Raw genomic sequence first — 10,539 nt, 5'->3', positions numbered from 1 at the left:
AAATCCTTCACCCCACCAATCATAGTCTCACCTGCAAACTTTATCAGCAGCATATCCATGTTTCCTTCCAGAACACTGATACAAATATTCAGGAAACAGAGCCGTGGAAGTTGATCTTTTTCGGTGGGTGCATGACATCCATGGGCCCTTCACTTCCTTTAATTATTGCTAATAACCGAGGTGTATTTGTGTTTCTCTTCAGGGATGAAGCCCAGGATCTCCCTCTTTGGATTCTTGATGACCCTGAGCCTGTGCCAGGCATCTGGATCTTCCATAAATGGTACTGTCCTCTTTCTTCTGCTGCTGATGCTCTGCATTGAGGGGTTAATGCTTTGTGGTGGGATCCAAAGTCAAAACTTACTGTGTCCCCCCCCCCCAGTCTATATAGGTTTGAAGTGTTCCCTCTCCCACCCAAAATAAAACTTATGCCGGGGAAGTATACAGTCACTATGAATATCCAATATCAGAGAACCTGATCATTATCCCTTTTTTACAGATGGGAAAATTGAGGCACAGAGAGGGTCAGGGCTGGCTCCAGGCACCAGCAAAGGAAGCAGGTGCTTGGGGTGGCCAATAGAAAGGGGCGGCATGTCCGGGTCTTTGGAGGCAATTCAGCGGCGGGTCCTTCAGACCCTCTCGGAGCAAAGGACCCGCAGCCGAATTGCTGCCTTAGAGTGAAGTGGCACGGTACAGCTGCCGCCCAAGTGCCACCAATAGCGGCTTTATCTTTTTTTCTCTCTGCTTCGCCACTGGGATTGCAAAAGAACTGAAGCTGGCCCTGGAGTGGGTAGATGCCTGCCTCCAGGACAAAAAGAGTCACATACAGTAGAACCAAGAACAGAACCCAGGTTTCCTAATATACAGTCCACTAGTATCCACGTCCAGGGCCGTGCTGACTCACTAGTGTCCTTTGCAGTAAAAGAAAATGGATTGGCGATATACTCAAAAAAGGCTCTGTGTCCTAAAGGGGGTGCTTTTGCATCCACACTATATCTCTCACCATCCCTCAGGTTTTTCCTTTTGGCATTTGTTTGGGAAAGTTTTGGTAAAAACAGGGCAGCTCATTTTTTTGACAATAAATAAATCACTGATTCCAGGCTTATTCTCCTGCTAAATTTCAGTTCTCAACTCATGGAGGCACTAGAGCTCTTGAAGGAAATGGCTGGAAAAAAGGTTGGCAAAAGTTCATTCAGAGAAACAGCTGAACTGTTTTGCTTAAACTTGCCAGAAATACTCAGCCTGAGGCAGAAAGCACTCCTGGAATGTTCCAGCCCCTGAAAGATTAAAGATTGGCCAAGTTCTAACAACAGAAAACAGGGTGCTATAATGAGAAGTCCTGGGCAAGTTCTATAGTAAGGGTCACCACCAATGTCCCCTATAATTAGACCTCAGCTGTAAAGATTTATGTGTTTAAGTGTTTATGCACTGAAAAAATCCATGGACTCCTGTTAGGATTAAAAGCTCTATAGAAATGGTTATGACTAAAAATAGCTCAGTAGAGTCTTGGGGGATGTACAGACTCTGCATACAGTGTTGATTCAAATTACTTCTGCATGTAATGAATTGAAAGGCCCCAGCTCATGGCTTCTTCCAATAAGCCAGCAAGTAACAACAACCGCAACATAATTGTGCTTAATAGCGAAGGGAAATAAGGTACAAAAAATGATCACAGTGACACTAAATGTAGAAAAGGGGATTTCAGTTCAATAAGGAAGCTCTTCAGAAAAGCCCTAATGCCAAGAGCAAAAGAAGCAACACCCTTAGATCTGTCCACCTAAGAAAACAGTAGTAGTGTTATACAATCTGCTGAGCAGGAAAAGAAAAGTAAATGGCAACGTTCAAGTTTTCAAGAGGTTATCTGAGTCTGAGAGAAATTCTTTGGGATTTGGAAATCCAGCCCCAGCCAAGCCAATTGACAAGAACATACACTACTGCAGTCAATATGTAAGAGGGGAAGGAGGAGGGCTGGGATGGATTTTGTACAGTAAATAGTTGAAGGTATAAACACAATGAGAAACTCTCTAGAAGAAGCAGGAAGCCCACTAAAGAATCAATGAGACCACTGACTTACCAGGGGGTTAAGTAGAGCAGTTAAAATTGAGAAGGACATTGTTGAAAAACTAACATTTCTTTCATCAGCCTGAATATTCATAGATTCCAAGGCCAGAAGGGACCAGTGTGATCGTCTAGTCTGACCTCCTATGTTACACAGGCCACAAAAGTTCCCCAAACTAATTCCTAGAGCATATTTTTACAAAAACGTCAGCTCTTGCTTCAAAATTGTCAGTGATGGAGAATCCACAGTGACCTTTGCTAAATTGTTCCAGCAATTAATTACTCCAACTGTTCAGAATTCACGCCTTATATCCAGTCTGAATTTGTCTAGCTTCAGCTTCCAGCAATTGGATGATGTTAGACCTTTCTCTGCTAGACTGAAGAGCCCAGTATGAATTATTTGTTCCCCACGTAGATACTTTCAGACGTAATCAAATCACTTCTTAACCTTCTATTTGTTAAATGAAATAGATTGCACTTCTTGAGCCTCTCATTATAAGGCAGATTTTCTCATCCTTGTGTCATTCTCATGACTCTTCTCTGACCCTCTCTTCAATTTATCAACATCCTTCGTGAATTTGTGGACCCCAGGACTGAACACAATATTCCAGCAGCAACCGGACACAGTTGACAAATTTATATGCAGTTGACACAAAGTTATTCAGGTTAGTCAAGCCCTGGAAGACTGTGAGATACTTCAGACAGATCTATCCAAGCTCAGTGAACGGGCAACAGAATGGCAGATGAAATTCAGTGTTAATGAAAAATACTCATAAACCGTACAAGGCTCTAAATTAATGGTATCAACTCAGGAAAGTGACCTGAGCTTCATTATAAACAGCTGAATAAAGCCCGTTGCCCAATATACAGCTGTGGTCAAAAAAGCAGCCAGGATGTTCTGACACATAAGGAAGGGGATGAAGAGGGATAAGGAAAACATGGCTGTTATATAAATCAGTTCCCTCGTCTGGAATTCTCTGTTCAATGTTGTCCATCCCATCTCAGGGTACGTCTACACTGCACGATTATTTCGAATTAGCTTAAACCGATATTACAAAACAGATCTAATAAAATCGGTTTAGCACATCCACAGTGGGATCCCGAAATCGATTGTTTGCGTCCATGGTCCAAAGCTACCATCGATTTCAGGAGCGGTGCACTGTGGGTAGCTGTTCCTCAGCTATTCCCATTAGTGCCCACTTCGTGTTGAGAGCACAGTGCCTGATGGGCAGAAAAACTGCCCGGGTGGTGCTGGGTACAGCCTCACCCTCCCTTTGTGAAGGCGAGCAAACCCTTTGGCGCCTTTTTCGCGGAGTGCATTGAGCAAACGCCTATGCACAGCAATCTTCCCTTTTTTTTTTCACGTGGTGGTGGGGGGAAATAAACTGAGGAGCTGTTCCTGAACCACGCAGACACTGTGTTTGAACCTACAGACATTGGGAGCTCAGCCAAGAATGCAAATAATTTTCAGAGACTGTGGACTGTGGGATAGCTGGAGTCCTCAGTACCCCCTCCTCCCTTCATGGAGTGTCCATTTGAGTCTCTGCTTCCCGTTACGCTTGTCACACAGCGCTGTGTATCTGGAGTTTTTTATTCAACGCTTTGGCATTTTTGTTCTGTAACGGAGCTGGATACAACAGATTTGTCTCCCCATACAGCGATCAGACCTAGTATCTTCCCGTACGTCTATGCTGGAGCTCTTTTTCGATTTCAACTGCATCGCCAGCCGTGCTGATCAGAAGCTCCACGCTGGGCAAGCAGGAAATGTAATTCAAAGTTCGCGGGCTTTTCCTGTTTACCTGCCCGCTGCATCCGAGTTCAGATTGCTGTCCAGCGCGGTCAGTGCTGCACTCTGGGATGCGCCCGGAGGCCAATAACGTCGATTTCCGTCCACATGAACCTAATCCGAGTTATCACTATCGAATTTAGCGCTACTCTCTCGTTTGGGAGGTCCGAAATCGATTTAAGGAGCCGTTTAACTCGATATTAATGACGACGTCGTGTGAACGATACAGCGTTAAATCGGTTATATCGGCCATTAAACCGATTTAAAGTCGCAGTGTAGACCTGGGCCTCAGAAAAGGACAATGTACATCCAGGGCCTTCAGGAAGGTATATGAGATGATTAGGGAATGGCAAAACTCTCCTCCGGAGAGAGACGGAAAAGACTGGGATTGTTTTGTATGAGAGAGGGAATGAAAAATTACACAAAACAACAGTCTAGGTAAGTGTACACAGGGAGCTGTCAGGGGCTGGCTCCAGGCAGTCAGGCCTGCTGGTGGAGTGGAGTTGAAGCCAGGTGGTCAGAGTCTGTAGACAAGCCAAACTACCTGGAGTCAGGGCTGGAGCAAGTCAGAGCAGGGCAATGGGCAGGCTGGGCAGGCCAGCAACTCGATCAGAGGCAGCTGGAATCTGAGTCTGTTACATGGCAGCAGCAGGAGGTCACTGCCCAGTAGTGCTGTTGCACTGACTAACTTGCAGCTCTGATGTGGTAGGGAAATACCAGAGCTGGGGGTCACTGACCCAGGCTCTGCTAAGGAATAGGCTGTGCCCCTGCCTGAGGGTGAGTCATGCAGCTCTGTTGGAAGGCTTGGGCAGTTGGGTCTAGACTCCTTCTCAGCAATCCTAGTCCAGCCCAGGCCAAACCTGATCTTAGAAAACCATATGTCCTGAATCTGCAGAGTATCCGAGTCTGTAACCGTTCCTTTGTTTCTTAGCACTATCACACTCGATTGTGTCAGCTGGGAATGAAGGCAGACCAGGATCCTGCCTTGGTTGTCCGGGGAGAGAAATGGATTCATGAGGCAATGGAATATTAGTGTGCTTAAGATTTGTGTGCAACATTTGCAGGAGGACACTCAGAAATTTTTTTTGTGATACAGGCCATTCTAGCGCAGAAAGTTTTCCCGACATAAAACCTCTTGACTACAAACCTGTCCCCTGACAAATCCCTGTTTCTGAGTAAACTCATCATATGGAAAGTTTAGAGACTTAAGATATAGAAAGTTTACTGACTAAAGACACCCATAGCTAAAGATACTCTGGCCAAAAATATGCACATTTGAAATTTTAAATTCCATCATTTTGATGTCAGCCACTGAAGGATAAAAAGACTGAGAAGTTACAGCTGCATTGATGAAAGCTGTAGGCTTGCAATTGGACCCACCCAGCTTTATCTGCAGTGATCGGGGTAAGGAAATTGAGTCACAGTTATTACACAAGGTTTGCTGACAACTCTAGGTAACCAATGTGAGGACCAGTGCTGCCCACCTTATGAATAACAAGGGAGTGGAGAGAGTAGGTGCAAATATTACACTAGAATGGCAGCTTCCCAACTCAAAGGGGCTGGAGCAGGCATCTGGGAGCCACCAGCTGGAAGGCTTACTTTTTAGGTTGAATTTTGAACCTGAAATGAGGGTGAATATCTTCCCCTTAAAAGCTCCGAAACCAGAAGGCTAATAAAGTTCTTCCCCTCTCCTAACATAAAACCCTTCAACTTCTCATCTGTTTTAAGCCAACATCATGTGCTTTTTACATGACTCATGATTTTTGAACCCTTTGGGTTATCAATATTGGTAGGACCTCAGTTGGAAGCAGGGATTGAGCCTGAGGAGAACTGGGCTGTGTCTTGGATGACTGGGACCTCAGATCATAGGCCATAGGTCTTGTGGGAGAAGAGAGAATTGAGAAAGCAGATGCAGACAGAGTCAGCTTCAGTTCTGAGCTGAAGAATGGCTGGCTAGCCAAAAGTTTCTACCTATTAATTTCCTTCCTGGAACACATCCTGGTCCTCTTGAGAACTGGAAAATCAAGAGGTCTATGATTAATAGAGCATAAGGCCAGAAGAGACCATTAGATCATTTAGTGTGACCTCACCTATATGAACAGGCCATTCAATTTCACCCAGTTACCCCTAGGTTTAACTTTGCTTCACATCTCCCTTTGTTTAGCTCTTTGAACCTTTTTCTATGGCTCTATTATATATGAACAACTTTCTGAATCAAATTCTCAATCCAAACTCAGTCTTGGCTTTAAGTGCCTAAAGGTGAATCCAGCAAGTTCACAGCACGAAGGAGAAGAAATGTGCTCCTTTCACTTTGGGTCTGTGCAGTGAGCTGGTGGGAAGGAGCTGTCCTCATGTCCTGCTCTTTCTTCTCTTTGGACTAGATATCATGGAGACACTGCCAGATCCATTCTTTCTGAGCAGCACTGATGAAGCCAAGAAGCTGGTGGATGCTGCATACAAGTACGAACGGGACAGGTCAGTTCACCTTATGTTATCCATACTGGGGGTACAATTTTACAAAAAACATGGGAACATGATACCATAATCTGGGGAGTTTTGCTTTTGAACAAATATGTATTTGTTATGGTGACATCATAGTTCAGGGTTCTGAAATTTTTCCTGGCCTGGATCACACCACGTGCACTAGTCTCTTCCCTCCACAATGGCATGGACCACCTCCTCTCCCATTTGTGATCACAGAGTACTGCTAAGGCAACTACAGCAATTGCTTGCAGTGCAAAGTGATATTAAGAAAGTACACATATTGTAGGTTCTTTTAATGTGGCTCAGCCGGTGGAAATAAGGAGAGTCAGCACGACATGATCAGTCAGATCTGCGAGGACCAGCAGCAGCCAGGGATCATCATCACTCATCACTGTCACTACAGTGGTTCTGTAGATAGGAGTTGAGCTGTTTCTAGTCTCAATATCAACGCTGTCGAACCATTCTGGAAAATACCGGCCCCTCTCTCTGACATGGGAAATATGGCATATTTGGTCTGTAGCGGGGAGAATTTTGGAGGAAGACTTCAGGTTATTGGACAAAGCACTTCTCAGAGATCATATTGGACTGTCCAAAATTAGGTGTAATTTCCTTTTAGAAACCCTACCTTTTTTGTGTATGAAGCCTATTTAAAAATATTTTAGGGTTAAGACCCTCCTTAAATTCAATCAAGAAGCAAGCAAAGACACAGGTTTCTGGATTCTTTTCTGTGAAGACTATGAATAGTCATTGGGCTGGGGAAAAAAAAATAATGACTCTGTAAAAGCCTGGCAAGTTCTCATCTGGGAGACCCAAGACCAAGTGCAGACAAAAGGGGGTATTGAACTGGGTCTCCCACAGTGTAGCTGAGTGCTGTAGCCACAGGACTAATGGTTAAAAGGGAGTCTTCCTCTTTCTGCTCTCCTGTCCAGCCATTTTGTGAGGCTTGTCCTGCTTTGCTTTTGTTTAAATGCCTTAAATCAAGATGAAAAATTTCAAGTTGGGTCAAAATAAAACATTTTGTTTCAACATTTCAGAAACATTATTATTCTTATCAACATTATTTGATAAACTCAACACAAATTCACAAATAGATTTTGGTTGGCTGGAACTATATTTTTGGTGACTAAATTAACATTTTTGCCCATTGACTTATGCTATTCATCACAAGTTGGTATTAACTCTAATGCCTAATAATGATCATTTGAATATCAGTCTAGTTATTCCAATACTATTAATTTTTGCAGAAATATCCAGTTGATATCTTTATCTGCTCTGGCTGGACATTCCATTCATTTGCAAGGATGGAATAAGGTGGATAGTGCTACACATTTAAACAGGTGTTGGTTTAGTGATGTAAGCACCACGCCCAAACAGAAAGATAATGTGCAGAACAGAGTTCCTCCTGGGTCTTCCTTGCTCCTGGTCACACAGATTGCATTACTTGCTACTGTTGCTTTAGTCCACCTATGGCTGACAAGGAGACTCTTTATTTCTCTCCCACTGTGATACTTGTTACCACCATTTCCAGATTAGACCATTGTAGCTTCCTCTACCTGGGGCTGCAGGTAAAAATGTCACAGAAACTCCAACTTCTACAACACGTAGGCACCTGCCTTTTGTACAATTTCATGTAAGTCCAGTCCCAGCCAGCAGCAGGATGTTAACCCAGAGCATTTTGAAACAAAAAAGTTAGAAGCCTTCTTCAAAAGTGAATTACACTTTGACAGCCCCAGATGGTCACTATGAAATGTGTCTTCTTATTTCCATTGCTGGGCTGTGGCCCTGTCTTTCAGTCATGGATCTCGCCATGGCTTTCCAGGCCACTATCACCTCTGGAATGGAACACGGAAATACACTCTACGTACAACTGTTGCCAAAGACCACTCCAAAACTCCAGCAGACACAGAATTCAGCTGCCCATTTACTCAGTGGTGTTTCCCCAGGGGCACATATGACATCTGTGCTTCTGAGTCTGCCCTAGCTCCCCATTCATCCAGGAGAAATTCTGCAAGTTGGCTTTGACTTGATAAACTCTAGGAATAGGTCTATGCTGAGATAAAAATCCTGTGGCACTCAGAGCCTGGGTAAGCTCACTCGGAATCACAGGGCACAGGCAAGGGGGCCAAAAATAGCAGTGTAAATGTTGGGGCTCAGGCTGGAGCTCAGCCTCTGAGACCCTCCCCACTCCTGCCCAGGATCTCAGAGCCCAGGCCTAATCACCTACACTGCTATTTTTAGCCCCACAGACGGAGCCCTGTGAGACTGAGTCAGCTGACCCAGGGCAGCTGCAGCCATGCCATGGGTCTTTGATTGCAGTGTAGATGTACTTTATGGGTCCTCATTTCCTTAAAAGCAGTCTTTCTACTTGTTGTCATGAATCTACAGGAGGCTGTTAAACTAATAACAAAAGGCAAAGGTAAAAGGAGGGAAGAGATGAGCATTCAGCTCAGCACAAATTTGAGACGCTGAGAACAAAATTGATCAAGGAAACAAAGGACATAAAGAGAAGAAAATCTTGACTTGCCTACACACCCTAAGTAACAAACAATAGGAATTAGAATTGCTCATTTATGAGCATAAATTAGATCTAGTTGGTATTGCTGAAACCTGGTAGGTTAGAATATTAAAATCAATGGTTATTACCATTTTAGGAGGGATCGAGTGGGCAAAAGGGGAGGGGGACTGGCACTCTGTCAAAAATGGCATTGCCTGTTTCTGAATCCTGATAACTCCGAAGAAAATTATCTTGAATGCATATGGAGCAATGTCCTAACAGATAAATCACAAGAAGGAGTAGCACTTAGTGTCTGCTACAGATCACCAACCCCCCCTAGGGAAGAGAATGCCCAATCTATAATGAGTAGGAAAAAACTTGTGTGATCTATTTGAGTGACATATGCTGGAAGTCCCATGTTTCCAGTACTAAAACATCCTTGGAATTGCTAACCATTATTGGTGACAATTTCCTAACTCAAAAAGTGTTACAGCCAACATGAGGAAATTCTTTATTAGTCTTTGTTCTAACAGATAAAGAGGAATGGCTCACACAACTGAAAATGAATGGTCGTTTAGGTACAAGTAATCATGACTAGATCACAGTTATAATGTGAAAGCAGAATAAAGGTAATAGTGTTGACATAATGACCTCTAAGGTGTTTGACATAGTACCACATGACATTTTGATTAAAAAACTAGAATATAAAATTAACATGGCAAACACTCAATGCATTAAAAACAGGCTAACTAGTAGGTCTCAAAATGTAACTGTAAATGGGGATTCATCATCAAGCTGGTGTGTTTCCAATGGGGTCCCACAAGTGTCAGTTCTTGTGATATTTAACACATTTTTATCAATGAGCTGGAAAAAACATAAAATCACCACTGATAAAGTTTGCAGATGACAAAAATTTGGGAGTGGTAAATATTGAAGGAGATTGGATTGTTTGGTAACATTGTGGTTTTTAATCCTGTTAAATTTAAATGTATACGCAGGATATCAGGGTTGGAAGAGATCTCAGGAGATCTAGTTCAACCTTCTGCTCAAAGCCAGACCAATCACCAGCCAGATTTTTTGCCCCAGATCCCTAAATGGCCTCCTCAAGGATTAAACTCACAACCTTGGGTTTAGCAGGCCAGTGCTCAAACCACTGAGTTATCCCCCCCATACATCTAGGAACAAGGAGTGTAGACCATACTTACAGGATGGAGGACTCTATCTTAGCAAATAGTGACTCTGAAAAAGGTTTGGGGGTCATGGTGGATAATCAGTTGAATGTGAGGTCCCAGTGTCATGCTGTGGCCAAAAGAGCTAATGTGATCCTGGGATGCATAAACAGGGGAATCCCAAGTTAGAGTACGGATGTTATTTTACCTCTGTATTTGGCATTGCTGATGGAACACTATGTCCAGTTCTGGTGCCCCCAATTTATAAAGGATTTGGATAACTTGGAGAGGGGGGCAGAAAAGAGTAACAAGAATGATTAAAGAACTGGAAAACATGCCTTATGGTTAAGGCTACGATTTAGTCATGGGTATTTTTAGTAAAAGTCATGGACAGGTCACGGGCAGTAAACAAAAATTCATGGCCTGTGACCTGTCCATGACTTTTACTATATACCCCTGATTAAGTCTTAGCTGGGGAGTCAGGGGGCCGCTGTTCTGGGGGGGGGGGGGCCTTGGGCCAGCGGACCCACCATCTGGAGGCCGCCGACGAG

The 10,539-nt window shown here is 43.7% G+C and overlaps 1 protein-coding gene across 1 annotated transcript in view; it reads left to right on the top strand.

Moving 5' to 3' along the window:
• The first annotated feature begins 204 nt into the window (after positions 1-204).
• The window catches only part of LOC116818742 (myeloperoxidase-like), a 54,459-nt gene continuing 44,124 nt past the window's right edge, over positions 205-10,539 (top strand). The window contains exons 1-2 of the mRNA XM_032769944.2: positions 205-280; positions 6,223-6,316. Coding sequence (XP_032625835.2) covers positions 205-280; positions 6,223-6,316 — 170 coding nt within the window. The remainder of the gene's footprint in view (positions 281-6,222; positions 6,317-10,539) is intronic.

The sequence above is a fragment of the Chelonoidis abingdonii genome, chromosome 20, assembly GCF_003597395.2.
Source record: "Chelonoidis abingdonii isolate Lonesome George chromosome 20, CheloAbing_2.0, whole genome shotgun sequence".
Classification (NCBI taxonomy): domain Eukaryota; kingdom Metazoa; phylum Chordata; order Testudines; family Testudinidae; genus Chelonoidis; species Chelonoidis abingdonii.
Note: the sequence above shows the minus strand (reverse complement) of the source record. Positions and strands in the feature narration are given on the sequence as shown.